Raw genomic sequence first — 24,166 nt, forward strand, 5'->3', positions numbered from 1 at the left:
AAATATGAACATCGGTTGCCAAAGTGGCACGACCTGCAATTAGAACAGTACAAATTGCTCGAACACAGTTTCTACGGGCGACTATAGCTCCTCCGGTTGTCGCATCGAGTTTTAGAAATGAAACGGGGACTGCAACAAGGTCACCAAACGATAATGAGGCGAAGATAACACCGTCGAACCGCGGTGCCTGTTGTCTCTAATCTATATGTGTCAGCATATGCACGGGACGCCTAATTAAATGCAGAAAATCCGCGGCTGTCGAGTCGTTAACGGATTACGGATGGGGACACACGCGCGCGCGCGCGTGTGTGTGTAAGCTTTCTATCCGAGGCGGTCGAAACCGCGAAGGGTTAATTCTCCCGCGGGTCCGTGCTTTCTAAGAGAAAGGTGTTAAACTGCGGACATTTATATTCCCTGCTCGACGCGTCTCCCTCCCTCTCTCCCTCAACCCGCGCGAAAATGCAACAATAAGGGGGATCCCTCGGGGATCGTAAATTTTCGCAACGTGGAAAGCGGCCGGCGACGAACGGAATTCCTCGAGAGCCGCCTGGCTGAAATTTTTACGGATCATCGGCGCGCAATAAAATGGGCGTGCTACCAGAGACTGTGTTGTAAATCGGTGCCGGTTACGATCGCCTCGTCCCGATTTTCTCCGTCGACGTTTTCACGAGTGCGGCAATTCGACGCGTGGCTCATTGTCAATGTTAACCCTTTGCACTCGACCGACGACTCGGCGGCGCCATTTAAAATTGTTTCAGCGCGTTACAAAATTATTTTCATCGATATCGTCGAAGCTTAGCTCGAATGATTTGTTGAAAGTGTAATTGTTATATGGGTCACGAGACTCAATGTCATAGAGTGAGATAAAGTGCTTATGCATGAATTAAATATTGTTACATAAAATGGAGATATTAGAAGCCAGAAAAATTATTTCAAATTACCAGCTGAATCGGCTTCGTGTGCAAAGGGTTAACAGACAATGAGTACACAATCTGCTCCGGCGGACGAAAGTTGTCCGGGAACCGTGGAAAACTTTGATAAATCGCTACGTCACCGATCCTTATCTCGCACGAAAGATACGCGTGGTCGAATTTGTTCCAATGACACGAAAGAGAAATGTATTTAAACTTAAAAAACGTAGCTCGTTGCAGAACAGCTTACCGCACCATGTTCTTTTTACGTGTTTCGTTCGAATGATTAGTTTCTATTGATTTTCAGAACACGTAGAATAAAGTTAGAAGATGGACGAAGTAGTCAGAGCGAAGAATATACTATAGTAAATGCAGTGGTTATGTATTATTCAATATTGAGAATATAATTTAATGGTATCACTATGTTTCTGTTCTCAGAATTATAATTGTGAATTATGAAATTATTTTTAATTTTAAAATTATTTTTAATTTTTTTACATTATAAAATTCTGAATTATAATTGTTACAATTGTAGTTTGCCAGGAAGAATTTTGACTGTTGTATAACAGAACGGTCTGCGTTATCTTTCTGTTTTCATGTGGATCGAGGAAGTATCAGTGCGCTGATATTTTTCGCGATAAGAAAAATATAAACATAAAGCATTCTTTTCTTACTAAATACATAAATTATTATACGTAGACTGGACTGGATAGATTATTATAGACAGGACTACTAACCCTTTGCACTGGGAACCGTTTTAAGCTTAGATCCAAAATTGCTATTTCGACCAGCTATAGTATAGTACTTAGTATAATTTATGCATGTGAAATTGAGTCTTGTAACTCGTAAAACAGTTACGATTTTAACAGAAGGGATCTTTAATAAAGTCAATATTATTTTGTTAATTATATAACAATTTTGATTGGCGCTTCAGAGGCGCCACTCGAGTGCAAAGGGTTAAAAGATGAAAAAAAAACGGCTTCGAGTGCAAAGGGTTAAAGCCAGCTTCGTGATCAAGTAACTGTTTCGTGATCCAACCTAATTAGCTTAGAAGGAATAATGGGATTATACCATAATACCTATCATTAAACACAAGACGTATTTTAATCTGTATAAGTATTGTTTAAAATCTGATCTTCTAAGACCGTCATTATTTATCCACTTCGCTCGCGCCCGATAGCATCACCGCTAATTGATGCTCCCCGTCCGCGCGGCATCGTTTATAAATTAAACGCGCGCGGCAGAGGCGGGCGTGACGATATGCATACGCTCGGTATATCTCGCGAGCAGAAATTACCGGGCGCTCTTTGTTTTACCTTCCACAGACCACACCGTGATAAGAAATTCGACGAGACGATAAGGATGATTGTCTGTTGGCGAAGCCCGACCTCGTTGTCAGTTCCGAGTCGGTTCAGCGCAGTCCGGGCAAAAGAGAGGCAGTTGTCTCTCGACGACGCGCGCGCGCTCGCTCGCTCGCTCGCTCGCTCGAGACGCGCAAAAGTGAAATTCGCGGATAATTGCTGGAACGATTACGATCGGAATCGTGCCGGCGCCTCGGGTTACTCTTTCACCGTGTCGTTCGAAGAAAAAGCCATCGATCCGGACCACTCATGTCTTTCGCCGGCCATCAGGAGGACATCCAGTCCTGCCCGGAACCCGAGAAGACGTCCCGGTTCTTCGGCGTAGGTGATCCTGTAACCTGTTTCCGGTCGATTATCGTTCGCTCCGAGCGTTTATGCTTCTTGTAACGGAGCACCGCGGATTTTATGACGTTCGGTGACGGTAATGCGGACGCTTAAATTTTTCGTTTGATAATCGTGTCAAATTGAATCCAGTTTTTTGAATCCAGTTTTCATGCTTTTTTAGCGCGGTCTGATTTCGTTATTCATCTCAAGTGTCTTGAAATAGTCGATGCACTATAAATATTTTCGTCTGTAATACAAAATGGCAAATTAATATTTTTTGAAACAGTAATTGTATATGAATATTACATAGTTAAATACATTTGATATGCTGTTCAAGAATATAATTCATAGCATCACTACGTTTTGCTTCTCTGAATTACACAGTTTGAATTTTGAACAATGGCTTACTTGGTATAAATGTACTTAATCATCAAAATTTTTCTATTATGATATTATAAAAATTGTACCAATATATAGAGTGACTTGCAAAGTTATTTATTTATAAAAATAACTATCTCATCGCGCCTCGTCTTCCAAATATGGGTGACATTAATTTCTGACCAATCTTGAGAATTCATTTTCATTGTAATATATATTAGAATAAATCATGTATTTGAACAAATTGAATTTAACTAGAAATAATTAAATTGCTTTAACTATGTTGAGATTTTAATGATCGTTTGTTGGTATTAGACGTGTTAGAAGTTATTATAGCACCATGATAATGAGTGAGCTGTCAGTAATGAATGATGAACTCTCGCAATTAGGATCATTGTTGCGCGCAGTTATGCGATCAAACATTTCTCGGAATACACAATAGTGGCCCGGTTATTTACAAAGCGCGCTCTCGCTCGCGATGACCGACATCGTATTTCGAGGGGGGGCAATCTGTGAAACCCCGGCATTATCGTCGCAGACAACGGGGGTTCTCCGAATGAAACGAGTTTCGCAAAAGCTTCATTGACCGTCGTTGACACAGGGGGTTCGGTCGAACGGCGATCTAAATGTGTCCAGACGACGTTAAGAAGATTCATGGATTCCATGAACGCCAGACGGCCCATTCCTTAATTAAGAATTTCGCTGGAAGAACGGTTTACCTCGTAAAACATTCCGCGTCATAACTTTGCGCGGAAACGTATCCCATAAAGAGCGAAGTTTGCTACGTGAATCGTCACCATGTAACATTTGAAGAAACAATTAACGCGACGAACGCTCTCACCTGTACAATGTTTCTTAATGTACGTTCACAGTTATTTGTATACTAACTCGCAAAAATTAAAAACGGTTGCAAGAAGCTCAGAATACAGCGGTTCCTTAACCCTTTGCACTCTTGGCACCACTAAAATTATTCTGTCACGTCGCAGAACAATTTCTTTACTAACAAAATTTAGGTTAGAAAAAATTCTTATCTTATAATATATTATATACTATATATAATAACTTGTTGGCATGAGTCACAAGAAGCAATTTCATACGTATAAAATACATTTTGTCACGTAAAATAAAATTACCATGAGCCAGAAAGATTATTTTGGATTCAAAGTTAAAATAGCTTTCGAGTGCAAAGGGTTAATTTTTCGGAGCCAAGAAAGTCCTCGTTACGTCAAGATAACGTTCGCCGTTCGAGGATCTATCGGCTCGTAGGTAATCCGTTTATCCGGTTAACGTAATCCGTCGCGATCCTCATCTTTTCGATTCCCATTAGACAAGGACATTGAACCGACTCGCGACGGATGACAGTCAGCCGGCGCGACGTTACGACACTGTCGCATAAAAGCTGTTACATTCGCGGCTTCGTAACAACTTACCCTACCTGTGCCTCGCCTAAGAACGTACCGACGTAAGAAAGTACATTGGACAAAGACCAGTGAAAGCCGAGACGCGACTTTTTCCTTCTGAATACTCGAGTTTCCATCGATGGAACGCGGCTAAGAGGACTTTCGGTCCGGCTCCGGTGTGCGCCATTAACCCTTTCCACTGCGATTCCTTTCAAGCTGCGTTAATTAGCATTTATTTATCCTTAATATTTTCCTGAATAGGGCCTGACTATCTTTGTTTCTTTTATTATCTTTATGCACTTTCGATTCGAAACTTTGATAATAGAAGAATTTAATTTTATTTTGTTATAGTAGAAATTAATAATATTAATATTTCTTAGAACCTGAAATCTGTATCACGAGTGTCTGACTCGTTATTATAGCGCGAGGGATTAATCCTTCGCACTCGAACCCATTTTAAGCTTAGAGCTAAGTAGCATTTAGTATAATTTATGCAATTGAGTCTTTGTTACTTATATAACAATTCACGCGGAATCGTGTGAAATTATGCTACATTGGAATGGCGTAAACTTGCTTATTTGTTATAACGTCTTGCGTCGCGACGTAATATATTTCTACCTTGATCTACGTTTAGGTGACATCGTCATTAATTTCCGTTTGCGTAGGTAAAAATAGATGATGCATCGATCGAGAATTTCGTACGCGAATCGTTCGACTGTCCTTTTCGAAAGGACGTTGATCGATGCGTCTGATACACGGGCAGAAGCCACCCAGCCTTTCAGTAAATTGATGATGTCATAAACATTTATATGTAACGCTCGATATCTGGACCAGAATCGCATAATGAATTGCTCATGCTGTTTGCGATGGAGGTCGTGATACCTAGCGACAGTTCCGACACTGTCCTGGCTGCAGGATTAAAGATCGTTTACGCTCCGAGTTTAGAAACACTGTCATTTATAGCATACGTTATTTAGCATACGCTATTTAGCATACACTTCCTGGTATTAGTATACGGTACCAATATATTCGAAAGCTTGGATTGAAAAATGTGGAACTTTTTGAATAGGGTAAATAGTAAATGCTCTCCAATTGTCCTTCAGCTTCGACACAAAAATGGACAATTCGGGAAGAGGAGATTCCAAAATGTGGAATATTAATTATTAAATATATTTCTGTTGGCTGCTTTATGCGCGATTAATCATAATGGACGTTCTAAGATTGTTCTTACTTGTTTCAATAAGGTTTCAATATATTTCTAGCGTTCCTCTCACGAGACCTTTTTCGATAAATGTTCTAAAATATTTTTACTATGCTCCAGAAATATTCCCGATCATTTTTCAACTTCTTACATTTCTACAATTCTAATCTATAAATCTAGTCTTATATTTCAATAGTTCCAATATCCTAGAAATCTTAACCTACAAATCTAATTTTATAGTTCAATAGTTCCTATATTCTGTAAATCCTAACCTACAAATGTAATCCTGTAGTTAAATAATTCCAATATTCTATAAATCCTAATCCACAAATCTAATCCTATAGTTATATAATTCCAATATTTTAAAAATCCTAACCTACAAATCTAATCTTATTACTAATTAATAGGTATAAAATGATGCTTCATAAACAAGTATATTTCTCGTCAAACGCCGGAAGTTGCAGAAACGAAAACAGCTTGAACGCTGCTCGAGGTGGCCGTTTAAAGCGTTGCTCAAGACCCGCGTTAACAAATATGAATTAACGAAGGCGGAAAGCGTTTCGTCGAGGTGTAAATTTCTTCCCTGTGGCTCGAATCTCCGGTTGTCATTTTCTAATACGCGGGGACGCGGCGCCCGGAATTACAAGCGTTTCGTTTCGGGTAAACGTGTAATTCGTTGGCGGAGGTGGCGTAATAAGTAATTTTCGTATCTTTTAATTTGCAGAGGATTCCGACCTGTCCTGTGAAGAGTCCACAGCCCCTGAAGGAATTCGTGGGACGCTGCCAGACGATGCCATCGCGAGTGAAGAAGTCCTTCTGCGGTTGCCTCCAGGTAAGCAAAGCGGGGAGTTATCTTAATAACGCGTCCCCCCCTTCCCCTAAGCAAGCGAGACGCTAAAGTAATTAGAAGTTACCGTATAATTTGCTCGGCGTTACCTTCGCGCTTATCAGCGCGCCGTGTATGAAATTACACGTGTTTCGTTAATTCTTACGCCGTTGCCGAACCTCCGCGACCCGGCTGATAACTTTGATAAGAGATTACGGTCTTTCGTAGACTAACAAAAATTGCATAATAAATCCGAAATGGAAATCGAACGTAATTCGCGAACGACAGTTCGTATTTCTGTCTTTCTTAATTGTACGAACACAATCGAGGATTTGGCAGTGCATAGAAACGTATGCAGCAAAAGACTTTTATCGCAACGCGTGGGTATAGCGATGCCAGAAGAGTTCTGAATTCGAATGCAAAAAGATGGGCACGAGTTCAACGCGTGGAATCGTTCCAGCGCTTAGATCCTAGCGCCACTTCCGCCGGGTTTCTGGTTCAGGAGATACCCGAGACTGATTTATAATCCGTTCGCATGGCATAATTGTGAACGCGGGTAGAAGCTCGATTAATGACTCAATCCTCACTCTCGATCCGATCGCGACTCGTCTTTCTCTTCTCGGACGATTCCGTGATGTTTATCGGCACGATTCAAATGTAAATCTCAGTTTTGCACCAGTTTGAAATAAACGTCTATCGTTACCGATCTTTATGCAAAACAAAGGTTCTCTTTCTTGAATGAAATTAAGAGCTGAAAATATAATTATAAGCTGAATTATAAGCTGAATTATAAGCTGCATTATAAGCTGAATTATAAGCTGAATTATAGGCTGAATTATAAGCTAAAATTAACATGTTAGAATTTTTAGAAAATGTCGATTCGTCTCCACTCTTGATCATTAAAAACTTTCGAGATATTCTAATCCATTAGCATCGGTATCCAAAGAATTCCAATAATTAAAATTATTGATAGAATAACGCTGCTAATAGACACATATTCATTCGAGAATTTCATAACGAGCGTCGTCCGATAATTTCAGTTTCCATCGCACATACGTTCGTTAAAGATTGCAAACACTTCTTGGCTATATATGTATTACACGCGTGAAGAATCTCGTTCTCTGATAGGAACAATTACCATTAAATCCATTATCGTTTTATCGAATCCATTAGACGTTTTGATTCGCGTTGATCGAAGTCATCACCGACGGTGCATCGCGGAATTAACAAATCCAGTGTCTAGCCGGTCCGCGCGATTGCCTGTAATCGCATTCCTCTCCCCCCACCCCCCTCTCTCTCTCTCTACGGACTTTTCTTTATCCACTTATACCCTTTCCACGTCCCTGTCTATGGCTGTCAAACGACTCAATATAATCCTGGCGAGTCAGTCGGAGCGACGCGCGCGACGCGACGCCGCGCACACAAGTCGCTTTGCATTGCAGATGTCACTCGAGGCCCTGGCGTTTCTCGCGACGCGGACGCAAGGAATGCCTTGCATTTATGGGTGTGTTCCGGGGCCGGAGAGGCGGCTTTTAATGCCCCGTCATCCCTTTCGAGACGAGAAAGAACGCGAGCGCGATCTCCTCCGTTCGCCGGAGTCGTTCCAAGCTCCGTCGTTTTCGGCTCGTTTCGACGTTGAAACGCCGCGGCGCCGCCTTCAATTTCCCTCTTGTTCACGCTGGCCGCTACCTTGACTTCGAGAGTAACGACTTCCTAATGACAATCGGCTTCGTGGAAGTCAGCGCGCGCGATCGATCTCTCTCGCCCAGCAGCGCCGACTGCAAATTCGACCGGAGGAATGCGGAATCGAACACTGCCGGCGCGAGAGACTGCTGAAAACCGGGAATCGATTCTCGCGGTTTCCGATGACTAATTGGCCACTTTCGGCCGATTGCGTCGCGAACCCGGTAAAACGGCGTTTACCAGTTTTTTTTTTCGGTGCAGTCTGTCTTTAAGTGTGTCGTTGATCGACGCGCGGAGTGGAAATTGCATCGATTTTGGCGCGAGCGCGTTGTTCGCGGATTAGGAGTTAATTTTAGACTATTAACACTTTGCCCCGATCGATACCCTTTGAATTGGTTGTCACGGTACTCAATCATTTATTATACTGTTGCAAACTTCTATATTATTATATAATGTTTTAACCCTTTGACTACTGTTGGCGCCTATTGGCGTCCGACACGCATTAACTTCCTAGTACTGTAAGCGCCAAGAGGCGTCCAGATTTCGCCTGTTTATCGTTAAATTTGGCTATTAAATATTGCAAAAACGGCTTAAAATTAATGTCCAAGCAATATTGGTTTAATGTAATATAATTCAGTATTTCGAATATTTTAATGTACCAACATCTTGTTAAACTAAAATTTTGCACCCGTCACGAGGCCGAGCATGGAAATGTCAAGCTTCCCATCGGCGAAATCTTGTACAAATTAGGCGAACCTAGTATCGTATCGTGATCTACTATAAAAATATATTTATTATATAATAAATATTTAATTGGAGTATATTTAAATATATCTATGAGGAAGGAGATGAGTTACCGTTTCAAAATGCGCCCGCGAATAATTCCTCCGTTCGTCCGATCCAAGGACCGTTGTAAAACAATCTGTAAGGAAATTGCTCGCGGATACCGCTCACCGACAGTTTTATCGTCACGTGTCATCGGCGGCCGCGAAACCACGCCGTTTCTTGTTTTCCCTATCCCCTGTCTGGCCGATTAATATCTCGCGCGAGATAATTAATGGGCAAACGCGAACACGATCGCGCCAAGAGAGAAGGAGGCGCGAGCGCGCGCGTCCCCAGATGTCATTGTCGTTGCGCGCCGATTCTTCTTTCGCCGAACCAGTCGTTCCCCCGTTCTGAATAACCGACGCGCCGCAGACGTCAATTTATTATCACCGTCTGACCGGTGTCGGGATTGTCCCGTGGAAATTGCATCGTTGCAGACTCGAACCACCACCCCGAAACCATTGCTCATCGATCACCGAAAATAAGCGAGCACTGATTAAATTCTGTACGGTATCGTCGGCTGAATGATCCACGCCGACGAGGCTTAATGACAGCGGTTGTTACGCGAACGCGAGCCAACTAAATTCGATGCCGCGACTCGGGGAATTGAAACGCGAGTCGCTAGAACTCGTTCGAAATGATCGATAGATTTTCGTTTGAAAATATGCAATATTCGCAATGAACGATTCTACAGTGAGCATATAATCAAAAACACTATGGTGCAAATTTGATTACCGATTTCGATGGTATGTAATCTCTGTGAGAGATAGTTTCAGGTGTTTGAAAACTAAATTATAGGTATTTAAATGTTCATTGCAGTTGACGGTGTGACCTTAACCCTTTCGCTCCGACAGGCATATACGCCCTCGAAGAATATTCATATAAATATTAATTCATATAAATTCATATATGTCTATTCCATACTTTACATGAGATGCGTTTGTTAATCAACAAACAGTTGACTATAATATCGAAAAAAAAATGAAACCACGAACCTGCGAGAGTCTCGACGAACTAGCAGCCGGTTGGCGGGAAGTTAGAAAGGCGTTGCAGTTATCGCGAAAACCCGTATCTCGCGCATCTTCGCCGGCTCTATGACACGGTACGATGATTTTACCACCGTTAATTAACATTAAACGCAACAGTGGCGGCGATGAGAAGGGTTAATTAAACGCGTTGCCTCGCGTCCCGGGAGGAAATGTTCGCCATTCAAATCCTATGGAACAATGCTCGTTTGTTTCCATTTCTTTTTTGTTATCGACGCCCATCGCTTGATTCTCGCTCGCCCGCGCGCCGGATTGAAATCCTCCCGCGGATCCTCTCAGGATGATAATGCGGCCGCGCGGATGCTGCTGACGGGCGATAAATCCATTCAGAATTCGCGCGCTGCTTTCGGGACTGGAACACACACCGACGTCGGTTCCACAACTTCGGAGTCGCGCAAACGAGATCGCGTCATCGCACGAAGCCGGAATCAAAGCTCTGATATATATATATATTGAGCTTTATACAAATGGTAGATGACCTAATAACGCGGATAAAAAGAAACGAAAAGGTTTCGTAAAGCAAAAAGGAAGCGCGGATGAATTTTCACGATAAGGAAGCAACGGCAGTGAATTTAATTTTGTTGGAATTTCAACGATGGGAAACAGGCCCACTTAACACTTTTATTATTAAACAAACGCCAATTAAACAACCACGTTTACCAGAGCGAAATGTAAAAAACTCGTTTGACGTAGTTCGATCAAATTTCGAAAAGAAATAGCAAGAATTCTCTGTAATCCTGAAAATCACCAAATTTAAAAAGGAAGAAGAAATAAGAAATGAAATCGTCATTTACTGAAAATATTAAGAAAACAATATTTATTCGAGAGTAGCCATCAACGATATATCGTTCTTCGGTAGTAAAAGGGCGAAGTATTTTATGACCCTTTCTGAGGGTGATCCTTTGTATCATGTCGTAATGCTTCATTTTTGACGATATCGTAGAAATTACATTAAATAAATTTAGTTTAAAATAATGTGGTGTAGAATAACTGATAAACTCATTTTTTTTTAATTTTGACTTAGACCACTTTCATAATCATGAGCACATTTGTTTACTGGATACGCGAATGTCTTTGGACTGTAATTACTAATTTCTAAATAAAGTAAATATAAGTCATCAGTTCCATTGCAACAAATTTGAATTCGAATTCGAATTTAATTTCGTCGGACAAATAAATCAGAAGTTAGATAAACCAGAGAGATACACCAGTCTCGCGTACGCTGTTCAACTAACGTCTTTATCAGCTGCTCGATTACAAAGTCTAATCATGCGGCGTTACTTCTGGCGACCTTGAAACGCTACAAGCTCCGGAACAAGAATCGCCGTTGTTCAGATAAACAGAACTCTGCTCGTACATTGTGAAACAAAATACCGAACTGTATCATCGGCCGCAAGAAATTCGCGGAACGCGACGTCTGCCGGTTCGATGAAATTTCTCGCCGAAGCCACGCGACGTCTCTAATAACGAGCAAAAATGTCGGACGCGCGCAAGAAACGAGAAACGCGGCTCGCTGGGAAACGCGATGAGAGGCGGGAGACGATCGTGCGCGTATCGTACCAGTCTAATGTCGATTAAGTTTTTCCGGGCGCTTGATCTCGGTCCTCGTTCCGGTTGTCGATGGAAGATACGACGGGATCGATGAAATGCTCTTCGCAGCGAGGAATCGAAAATGCTCTCGCGGACGCGCGCAGGACGCGGAGGCATGCAAACGCCGAGCGGGAAGACGAGCGCGGCAGGAGAAAAAGGTCCGGCAGTTTCCAGCGGTTCTTGTGTTTCCGATAAGATGGCCGGCGCGATGCAACGAGGGGGTTTGGGACCGTGGGGTGGGGAAGGAAGGGGCAGCGTATATAAATTCCAGCATCGTCGATAATTGAAAGCGTCGCCGCGTGGCATCGAAAAGAACGGCTCGCACCGTGAGTCACACGCGATACCGATCGTTTCGAGGCTTTCCAGCTCGCGGGTTCGCTTGCCTTCTACGGGCGCATTCCATCGGTGGGGTCTCTTCTACGCCCGGGACGGATCGTCGTCCGCGAGAGGAAGACGACGAGGAGGAGGAGGAGGAAAAAAGCAGGCAGCAACGATACTCAAAGAAAGTAAAAAGGAACCGTAGAATTCCCGCGGATGCTGGAAATACGATTATATACCTTTCCTTTTCCTACGTCGGACACGCCCTGCGGCGCCGTGGTCCGCGGGCCGCTGGTGGCGGCCAGGGTTGATCGGCATAATGGAATCCACGGGTCACAGGATCCGCTCAAGGACGACTGGCTGGGAACCAAAGACCCACGGAGTTCCTCCGGGAACGATTTCTTTTTCTCTCTCTCTTTCTCCCTCTCTCTCTCTCTCCCTCTCTCCGTGTTCTTTTTCAGAGAGCTCTATTCCGACGAAACGGCGCGACGCCGCCGCCGCGTTCCTTTCGACTTTCTGCGAAATGGAAAAAACTCGCGTCCCACGAGCCGGGCGGATAAGGAGAAATGGATGCCGGTGGACGCGGTGCAATGCGCCCCGCGCCGCCGTGCTGCTGCACACCGGTCTATGCCAGGGATGCGCTTGTTCACGCTTCGCACACCTCTCCGGCGTTTCTCCTTCGGAGCGAGGAGGTTCGGACAAAGATCTTGGGGGATGCTAGCCGGGTAGCCTACTCGGACGGCGAGAGGCTGGCTGGTTTCTTTCTTAATGAAAGGCAAATAAGGGAATGGCGAAGCGTATCGATTTCTCCGAATTTCGAGGAAGAAACGAGTTAATGAAGCTGGCGTTAGGTTGTCTCGTTTGCATAATAATATAAGAAAAAATATTCGATGAAGGCTCTCGAAGGAAAAGAGTTCAGACGATCGTATTCGGTTGGAGGAATTCGTTCGAGAGGAAAAGATAATCTAAAGTAAGAATTTTATTATTTATGTATGTAATGAAATTTTAAGGAGTGAGATATAGCACAATTGTCGCAAACAATATTTGTGCCGTTTAAGGAGGTGTTTTACGATCTCATACGTACCATAATGTCAAATAACGTTAGATAATGTTAAATAATTTCGAAAAATATTAAGTAACGTTAATTGTCGTTATCGTAGTGTCGAACAATGTTAAGTAATGTTAAATAACGTCAAAATAACGTCAATGATTTGATTGGTTTGGTAAAGGAAATGTTAATCTTACAGATGCATCAGATTCTAGACGTTCGTCCTGAACTGAATTCAACGAGAATACAATTCGTAATTTAGATTGTTATACTCGAGGGTTCCGGAGCGGAGCTAGTTAAAATTTATCTTCGTTCTCTCCTTGGAGGTAGTCCCGAGTTTGAAGATCAATTTTAAATGACTCCGCTCTGGTGTCCTCGAATGCTAAGAGTTATTAAAGTTCCTTTCGCATTATTATATCTATCTATAGTTAAAGAAGGGTTAAAAATGTGATTATTGTTTGGAACAGCTTCGAACGCAACAGATTTGTCGATGAAAAGCGAAATTTAGCTATTCAAGACGTGTCTGAAACTTTGAACTAATTGAAATCATCTGTCTATAAATGTTTAAAGAAAATAAGTAACGTAAGTGATGAAACTGATATATGTTTTATATACGTATATTATGTTGTCCAATTTTTCAAGTTTCATTTACTTGGGTGGCTTCCTAAAAATTGACTCCATTTGACGTTGTTATTCAAGTTATTATTCAATGTCTAACACAAAATTTATAGAATCTTCTATATTGCTTAAACTGTAACAGTACTATTTCTCAACGTGCAAGCAATATTAATGCTTTCATTATGCCAAATTTCATAATATTGTACATTTTATTATACAATTATACAATTAAATTATATTACACAATTATATAATTAGATTATATTATACAGTTTAATATACAATTAAATTGTATTATTCAGTTAAGTATACAATTAAATTATATTATACAATTCATCACACAATTAATTAGTTTTCTAACAAAGCTGTCTTACGGTAGACATCTTAAAATGTTCAGCAATCTGCACAATCATTCGTATGACTGATCTGTATCTTGAACTTTAGAGAAGCAATCGCCACGCGCGTGACGCTGTTATCAGAGCAAAAAGAAGTTGTTCGCTAATCATTCGTTTCTCGCTCAGAGACAGATTGATCCACCGGGCATTGCCGTCGACTATTCACGACCCAAACGTCTATATTGAAATCTTGTCTAACCGAATCGCGATTATTAATCGAGCCGCGCGCGCGCACCCCTGAGTCAACAAAACACTAGCGGCTCAACCTACATACATCAATCGCGTCGACGTTAGTTTTGTTACCGCTATCAATCCTCTGTTCTCATTACCACCATTCAGACAGTAGAAATCACACTTTAATGTGCTAGCTTATTGACGTTTCCCAATCAAAAGATCATCGGCGCACGATAAAACGGCGGTGTATCGATCGTCGACGATCATTAATCTCGCGTCGATTTTTCACTGTCGCCGGTCCAATTTGCCCGTTATTGCATCCACAGAGGATAATTGATGGAAACTAATACTCCGACGGAGTGTCGGGTTATTTTTCACCGGTTCGACCGTTTTCCCAGCCGTTCCCGTCGCCCCGTGTCTCTCACCTACTCATCCATCTCCCGTCGCGTACGGAGCTTCTTCCCGCGGTAGAAGACCTTGCACGCGACCGAATCTCGACCAACGATCGCCGTGGAATTATCTTCGCGATCGCCTCGAGCCGCGACATCGACAGACGTTTATCCGATGGCCGGCGCGTAACTTTCTAGCGTAGCCGCAATTAACGGAAGAATGAACATGTTTCGACGGAGCGGTCCCTGTCGAGCGCTCGACGTTTTGTTATTTATCCACTCTGTCCCACGTAATTTATAATACCGATCACGGATCCGTGTACCATCGTCTTGAACGGAGGTCGACTATGGACGGTCGCGTCGTTGAAATCGCGACGCTCCGCGATATCATCTTTTATCGGCCGAGTTTCGGTAGCATTAAGTGGGTCGCCGTTATGAAACTTGAGCAACGAAGTTCATTGCGAGGAGTTCGATGATCTTGTGTACAAGATTACTGATCGACGAAGGACAGGACATTAAGATCGTTACGATATTGTACAAACGTAGCGGAACGAAATTCGAACGAAATAAATCCTTTTTTTAAATCGGTGCAACCATAATTTTCTACATGGATAATCTTTCCTATACAGAAAGAGAGTTCCTATATGTTTCCATTACTATGAAAGTGGTCTAAGTCATACATTTCTCGTTTTGAGAAATTTAATGAATCGCGTTTCCATAAATTAAAGTATATATTTTTACATTATGTGATCTTTTTATTTAGAATTTTATTAGTCTTGCTCAATGGAAATTTATTATGAATATGAAATTTTGTGTGAATTTCATATGACAATGTTGTATTTAAAGTTTGAATTGACTTAAAGGAAAGAGTATGGGAGAAACGGATTCCAAGATCGCGAACTGTATTACGGTTCGGCGTTACCGAAATTGTTCTTTATAATAAACGAGATCGAGGATGGCCATTTCTCGGGGTTTTCTATTTCTATTCTACGTGAATGCACTTTTATGCATACGAAATTAATTATTGTCACTCGTTCCAATAGTTCCATTGTTTAACTATTTTTTAAATCTAATCTTTGTATAAAAATTATCTTGGGACGTGATAGAACAATTTTAGCGGTGTAATAGGTATCACCGATGTAACAGGTATTACAATATCTATTGGTATTATTAATACATATCCCGAGTTTTACGGGACTCGAATTACCTTCTCCCGGCAGCCATAAATGGCTGGATGTGATTCGCCTGGTCGTGTTGCGACGGATAGACCGTGTGCTTTCTATGGCGTCTGGTTCTACGGGATCGGCGGAAACCAGCACGGCGGAGAATCGTTCGTCCCTCCGGCGGCTCGTAAAGGAGAGCTTTAGCAAGAAACTTTGTTCGCGGAATCAGTTTCGCGGTCTGGTCTCGTTGAGAAACGAAAAACTTATGCTAATAACCGCCAAGCAGCGCAGGGTCACGTTCCGCGAGGTTTCTTGCGCTCGCGCGCGCGCGCGAGAGAGAGAGAGAGAGAGAGAGAGAGAGGCAGCCATTATAGTTGCATTGGTTTATTACAAAGCCGACGGTTCCGTGTGGAGATGCCGTATGTAGCAGTACTGATTGCCGACGTTGTTTCCCATCGTGCATCTGTTCTACTTGCATCGCGGCGGACGGCAATCTCTTCGGGGATACCGAATAGATCCGTAATCACTTTCTTTCGCGATCGCGCGGAATTGCCCCCGAACATGATCGAGTGGTTCTTTGCTCGCGGACGGCTTTAATGAGATTTCTTGCCGAATTCTTTCGCGGAAATCCATTCGAATCGTGCGATTACCAGACCGGAGAACATCGCGCACAGTATTTTATGCGCATTATTATTTTAGTAGCGTCTAGAGACAGAAGAAATCATTCGAATCGATGCGGAAGATATTTCTGATCAGCATAAAATGATTTTTAATGTTTGCCAATTTGTTTGATCGTATTTTATAAACGCTCCATATTAGAGAAACAAATCGGCAGTATAATAATTACTTATTCGTAAATTCAATACCTTGTTGTGGAAGAATATTGCGACAAAATAAAGGAGGTGAAATATAAAATTGGTAAAATCCTTACAAGAATTACCGAGAAGATAAGAATTAAAAAATTCAACGCTATTTGTGAATAAACAGAGCAATAAATTTTGATCTTATTAACTCAATTAACCTCTATTAACTTCTATTAATTATTCTAATGGCAATTTCGAACCCTATACAAAATTTACATGTACTTACACGGCAATAAAAATATAATTTAAAGCAACGAACTAGTACAGTTTAGTTTATAGTTCAAATTGTAATCGTACATGTTCGAAAAAAATCCTGGAAATCCTACGCGATTTCATTTCATCGAAGCGCTGGTAACGTTATAAATTACATTCGCGTTTTCGAATTTCTTAACTGGCCAAGCATTAGTGGGATGTTTATTGATACGCGTAATAATTCATAACGTTACGAATGACTTATATTTCCTTCAATTTTAATTACCGGTGTGTGCCGCGCGCTTCTACGGAGCACGGTGGTCGCCCACTCGACGCCCACGCGCGCGTGGGTGTTCCTAAGCTTGAAACAAAACACGCACGGTCGGCCGGTGGACGCGTATATGAAAAACATTTGCGTGTACCGTTTTCGTCGAAAGATAAGGGCTCTTGATGCACGCGTTTCACAAAAATAGGCTCGCGGTGCGCCACGTGACGTCTGGTAATGTCTCGCGGGCGTGCTTATTATCATTTTCGGTGCATAAAGCTCGACTTTATGGTCGCGAGTAGGCACACTTATGGTTTCGATGTCTGCAAAGCGACGCGCAGAGTTTAATCCTTTGTAATACAATCAAAATATACGAGCAATAGCATAAGTCAAATTAAAGCAAAATATACAATAATTGCGAGTAGCAAAACTGTTAATTTAGAATTTATTTCTTTTACTACCAGAACTTATAGAACTGGATTTAATAAATTAATTCAAATTAATTAAAAAATCAAAAATAACTGAACTTAATAATCTAATATATATATGTCGCGTTTAAATTAACACTTTACCGACCGACTATTCAGCCGTACAGTCCCATGAACAATATTTACGTGATCTATTTTACTTCTTCTATTTTTTATTTATTAATTTTATTCATCGCGAAATTGAAAGGATTCTCTAATAATGTAGGAGTTTGCATTAGTACAATCTAATACGTTTACCACTATAATAGATAACAAATTATTGGTTAGACTATAAAAAGCCGATTTATAGACTACCGGTCGGTAAAGTGTTAAATGAAACGCTATAACACGATATCTTCCTACTCTTTTATTACCTACACACTTTGCAAAACGCGCAGAGAATTTGCAAACGTGAGATCCTTTTAGTAAGGCGGACAAATAGAAACGTTATGTCCCCTAAGTACCCTAAAGAAAGTCTCGAAAACTTTCTAAATCGAAGACAGGAAACTCGAAAACAAGAGGCTTGAAAGTGGGACAGCAGCGATCGAAAAAATATTTAGCACAGCCATTGCAGCGAATGCTCTTTTGTGTGTTCCGTTTTATTTCTCGCGGGTTCCCCTTCGAACTACATACTATGACAGTGTCCTGGCCTACCGTTCCCGGTGACACAGCCACCCTTACAAGCGTCGCGTCGTTATCCGGGATCTACAACAATCATTCACGACAACGAGTCGGGAACAAGTCCGAACGATTTCGCGTCCAGGCAACAGGGCACAAGTTGACGAGAACTCGGCACATGTTTCCACGTGCCTAGATCCAATAAAGACATAGCTGGCAATGAGCTAACATCGTGTACTTGTGTTCGTGTGTACGGCCTCGCTCGGTATCCAGCGATTGTCGCCGGCTGAGGCCAGGCTTTACGGCGCTTGTCTCGTACATAATACGTTCATTAGACGGATTCTATAAACTTGCCCGGGTCCCGCGGAGTAGCGCAAGGCGATCATTAGTAGGACCATTGGGGCTCGTAAACAGGCTCATAAACAGAGCTCCCGAGGACATCGTATTTTCCGTCGCTGTCCCTGGGCCCCGGCTTCCATAAATCCATGGAATCACGTGCAAACGGTACGCGGAGTTTCGTACGGGGGATCCACGAATGATAATTCTTTCATATGTTTCTACTCGAATATTTCGCTTCTCCCTCTTTTTCCATATATTTCTCTCTACTTCTCTCTCTTTCTATATCTCTCCCTTTCTCTCTATCTCTCTATATCTCTCTCTACTTCTCTCTCTTTCTCCTATATTTTTCTCTATCTCTCTCTATCCCTTCATTTCTCCTTATATTTTTCTCTATCTCTCTCTATCCCTTCATTTCTCCTTATATTTTTCTCTATCTCTCTATCCCTTCCTTTCCATCTATATTTCTCTCTTTCACTCTACCTCTCTCTACTTTTCTCTCTTTCTTTCTACGTATATCTCTTCCTCCCTTTCTTTCTCTCTTTCTTTCTCTCTCTTGTTTCCTTTCTCTTCCTCTTTCTCCGCATTATTTACGCGAGTGATTCGTCACGGCGGATAGACTTTCGTCCGCGGAGGAACGTGGACCGGCCTCACGCGAAACGGCAAAAGGCCTTCGAACCGGCTGGCCTCCTTTGCCGATCCTTTTTTCCAAAGCGGTCACGTGCGTGAACCGGCTGGCCGTGTCGCGTGTCACGCTTTATCGCGGCGTCGCCGTCCCGATCCTGCGTTCACGTGCCGTGGTACTCTGCCGCGAGAGAACGTTGCCCGCGACAACGTTCACGAGAGATCACGCGAGAGAGGCCGGACGCCCGAGATCGTTCGAAACTGGAATCGAATTATTTACGCGCGAATATATCCGGTCGACTAGGTTTCCGGAAACGCAAGGTCGTTCGTGTTTACACGGCGAGTAATTGATCTCGATTTCTAACCTGTATTCAGCAATATTCAGTTTAATCCTGTTATGCATCAAACTGGACCTGCAATGTATTTGGACCGCCGGATTTAAGTCTCAATGTAATAAGTCTGGCGGTCTGAATACATTACAGGTCCAGTTTGATGCATAACAGGATTAAATTGTTAATTAATTACGCCAGCTTATTTTCGTCAAGTTTTGTTACATTACTTAATGACTATTGGACGTTGTTATTTACGTCAATATAGTGTTAGGAATATCTGGGGACAGCATCCATTTTCTTTAACAATCAGCTCACTCTCGTTCACCTGAAACATGTTTAAGCAGCTTGAAGCATTTTTGTGGAACGTTGAATTGTCAGATTTTGTAAGATATCGTTCAAGTGATCAATTCTTTTAAAAGTTTAGAAGTTGTATTTATTAGATAGAAATAAAATTGGAAAATTCATAGAAGAAACTGCGTATATGTCGAGTAATCGAGTGTTCGGTTTTTAATAGAAGATTGCTTTTAATCTAGTAGTAACATAATATATAGTAATATTATAAAATATAATAATCGTAATACATAATAGTAAAAATATGTAATGGTAGTAATATTATAAAATATAATAACAGTACTATATAATAGTAATAATATTATTAGAACAATTACTTGACATTTCATAATGAACATTTCACGTCACCAATAGAAAACATCAACGTGTCCTAGAAATTAAATTTGGGCAAGGTTCTCATTCTGATGTACCTTATTGCACCTATTTATAGTAATTTATACATATAGCTATCAATATTTTCCACAGCGTTCGACACGGTTTTCGCGATAAAAATGGACATCGATTTCGGCTAAGATGCGCCACGCGAGTCCCCCAGTTTCATCTCGGACAACAAATACATGTGAACGCTGTGCGCCGTCAAAGGCGTAGGATGATGTTTGCAAAAGTATAAATCGGCTAGCCGGTACGCGAATAGGTAATTTTCTAGTCACGTGTGAAAGTACCTTAGGAATCCAGTGCCCGAGCCGGTCCCCTGACCTTTGCTGCCGTTGGTTCTCGGTTGGCTCGGCCGACTCGGCCGAGAGAGTCACGAGAATGGTACAGCGAGCGATCCTAATGGCTCTCGCGGATCGTGGATGCGGGACGAGCCGCAGACATTACTGTAATTTCGATCCGGCTTAATAGATTCGAAGGGTGCAACTTTGTTTAGGCAAGCAAGATCGCCTGGCCTTGAATCCCTACGGAGCCTGCGCATTCGTTCCGGAAATATTTTTGCAAATGTTCCATGCTATTAGGTTGTTGCATATGAAATATCGGATTTTTAACCCGTCGCACTCGAGTGGTGACCGTGAGGCACCGTAAAATTGTTCTATCACGTTGAAAAATAATTTTAAAATTTGTATTTTGTATTTTACAAATTGTTATGTAACTATATGTTATGTAACGTTGAGATACGAATAACAAGAATCAATTACGTATGCATAAAATGCACTTTGCTATATAAAATGGAAATACTATAAGTCAGAGAAATTACTTCAAATTTCCAGTTGAAATGACTTCGAGTGCAAAGGGTTAAGAGAGTATATAAAACTGCATGCCTTTTTTCAAAAGCTATTGATTTAATCAAAATCAGCCCTTGAAATATTTCATATCAGAGTTTATTGATTAGAAAGATCAGAATTTGTTTAAGACAGGCATTTCTGTATTGAAATCTCGTTGGAAAAGGTGTGGTAAAGCAAACGGGGCATATTTTTATTAAATCAACAGCTTTTGAGAAAAGATCTACAGTTTTATATATTTACTTAAACATCCGACATTTCATATGCACCAACCTTTTGAGGTACAGTTGCCTAGTGTGACGCGTGTTTCATAAAAAAAATCACGTTTCTGGACTACGAACATTTGCGTATCGCTTTGACACGAAATTTGAAAGCGAGATGCACATTGTTTATAAAGCAACAGCTTTTTTAAAACGCGGCTCGTTCGTTCGCGAAGTCTGTGCGATTCGCAAAATGTACTTGTTCGAGATGTTTAATTGGCTTGCACGCATTCGCGCACGAAGAAAACTGTTACTGCATGGGCGGTTGCGAAAGAAAACTTCATCGCTCCGTTACTTAATAGTTCGTATTTCTTTTGATCGTACTTATATTTTCTTATATAAGTATTTTCTCGTAGCTGCTCTATTTCTAGTATCTCTGTCCACTCTTTTATATATTTTATATAACTATACGACAACATAAGGTCTTTCAGTTTATTATCGTGTACCTGTTTCTGCGAAAACTGCCAATTAAATTAACGTGTACCTTCTACGTTCTATAAATTTATAAATAATTGATAATTTGAAATTGTAAACGTTTCGTTTTATAAATTTATAAATAATTGATCATTCGGAATTGTAAACGTTTCGTTTTATAAATTTATAAATAATTGATCATTCGGAATTGTAAACGTTTCGTTTTATAAATTTATAAATAATTGATAATTTGGAATTGTAAACGTTTCGTTTTACAAATTTATCAATAATTGATACTTTGGAATTGTAAACGCATCGTTTTATTTTATAAATAATTGATACCTTATCGTTAATGCTATTATTGATGAGTTTTATTGATTTTTCCGTATTATTTTACGAACGATATTTGGTAATCGATGGCTGTAATTCTGACACGTAACTCGCATGGAATTTGAAGCATAGAAGAATTTGACACGATTCCCCAGTGAACGCAGCGCTACGTGACCATCCATTTCGCACGCTGCACGCATGTAACGTCGGGTTCTTTCGCAGCAGGTCGACGCGCACACGACCGGGAGACCCCGCGATTTAACGTTGAAGCTCGTCTTCAATAAGGTCAAGACCTGGTTACATACCCTCGATCGTCTTCGTTCCCAATCGGTTTTCACAGAAAGTCGTGAATGCCGATGCCGCACACAATAACCCCCATAAACGCGATCCGTCGAACCGTTCGCGCCTTCTTTTTGCATTTGGACCATTAATCATCCAGAGGATTGCTACAGCCTCCGGACTTTTATGCATAGTCGACGTTCTTAACATTCTACCAAACGACTTAAACTATTATTTATCTGTCGGTAAAAAGGTGGCAGAATTATTTTTTAACGCTAAATACGTCGAGCATTAAAAGTGGATTAAACAAGCGGATAAAGATAAGTATATCTTAATAATTTCAATAAAAATAATGATTCCTTGTATTCCTTGTATTTTGTAAAATATTAAAATTAATTAATTAAAGTTATTTCGATAAATTTGTTTCAAATCCTTGTTACAACCACGAGTCAGACATATGATAACTTCTTGCAAATCGAAACGAGAGTTTTAGATATTATCTAGAAATAAATTAATCGAAGACTCTAAAGAATGTAAAAATTGTCTTATTCTATCACGGAGATTATTAAGGACGAATCAGTGCTGATCAACGTAGCGTATGAAAGAGATCGCAGTGGCAAAGGGTTAATCTTTCTCAGTCCACAAATTTTTAGATATTTCGTATTTACGATATCAAATACGTATATTTATACTTGCCAACCCTATAAAGTGAAGCACACCGTGCAAAGCATACTCAAAATCATTTAAATCAATTACACTTTGCTCCAACCTACTCCCATAATGTCTCTCGCCAATAACCATTATCGTAATCTTTTACGCGAACGAAACTACGTTTATGCGCGCGGACAGAAAAACCATACCTTGCACGACGTATGCGACGGCGATGAAAATTTCCCGTACGCGAACAAATGACCCGAATTACGTTCTCTGCGGCCTACATCGCCGGTCCGTTGACTCTCCTATGATCGCGAGCCATTACCATCATTACGCCGCGCCGCGGCGGGCCCCGCGCAAAAACCGACCACCACGAAGGTCGAACGAGAGCGGTGCGAACGACGCCCGTGCGATCCGAAGGACTGTTAAAACCCCCGTGTTCTTTGTTTTCTGCTCGCAGGATGACGAGCCGCCGGAAATCACGTATTGCGTTGTGGAGCACACGGGCACGCTCACGCTTCAAGCGATGACGCCGACCCTGCCGATGCCGGCCGAGGAGGAGCTGAACAAGATGTTCCTCGAGCTGGTCGACGAGCTGGACCTGACCCAGGCCAACCGGCAGGCGGTTCTGGCGCTTTCGGCGAACAAAAAGTGGCAGATATACTGTTCCAGAAAAGGGAACGGGACGCTGGAGAACGGCGGTCTGAGGACCACCGATCTCAGCGGCGATCCCGAGGACTACATCAACCGATTGAGGACGGTGGCCAGTGTAAGTGTCGCGACAGGATTCCACTTTTTAACCTCCTTCTAACTCGTTCGCGATAAGCTTGATGTATGGTATCAGTCGCGGAGAGATAATTATGCGCGAAGAGATAAGAGATCCAAGCGGAGTCTAATCGGGAGAGACTCTTTTTCATTCTTTTCACAGTTCTATCAGTCGTCGCGTGACGGTCTTGCTCTATTAGGTTTGCTCGATGTAATTGACGAAAAACTCGTGGAATTGATAGTAATGAAAATTCGGGTTTCAGAACCCTTTTCCCGAGGAAGGTGACGAGGTGTCGAACCAGATGCGACAGGTGGAGGCCCTGAAGACTGCCCTGAGGACCCAGCCGCACAGTTTCGTGCTCCGGTTCATCGAACTGGACGGATTGAACACTCTGCTGCAGGTCCTGGGGACAATGGACGCGGGCACCGCGAACAGCAATCTCCACACCAGCGTGATTGGTTGCTTGAAGGCGTTAATGAACAACTCGGTGAGCAACGAACCCACAGAAATCAAATCCACGATCCCCGTTCGGTTCGAAAACGATCGTT

The 24,166-nt window shown here is 41.8% G+C and overlaps 1 protein-coding gene across 2 annotated transcripts in view; it reads left to right on the forward strand.

Moving 5' to 3' along the window:
• Daam (disheveled-associated activator of morphogenesis-like protein) overlaps positions 1-24,166 on the forward strand; it is a 63,391-nt gene that overhangs the window by 33,037 nt on the left and 6,188 nt on the right. For both annotated transcript variants that reach the window (XM_078195238.1, XM_078195232.1), the window contains exons 2-4: positions 6,300-6,407; positions 23,313-23,621; positions 23,881-24,105. In XM_078195238.1, the coding sequence (XP_078051364.1) occupies positions 6,366-6,407; positions 23,313-23,621; positions 23,881-24,105 (576 nt within the window). In that variant the 5' untranslated portion in view covers positions 6,300-6,365. The remainder of the gene's footprint in view (positions 1-6,299; positions 6,408-23,312; positions 23,622-23,880; positions 24,106-24,166) is intronic.

This window comes from Augochlora pura, chromosome 2 (assembly GCF_028453695.1).
Source record: "Augochlora pura isolate Apur16 chromosome 2, APUR_v2.2.1, whole genome shotgun sequence".
NCBI lineage: Eukaryota > Metazoa > Arthropoda > Insecta > Hymenoptera > Halictidae > Augochlora > Augochlora pura.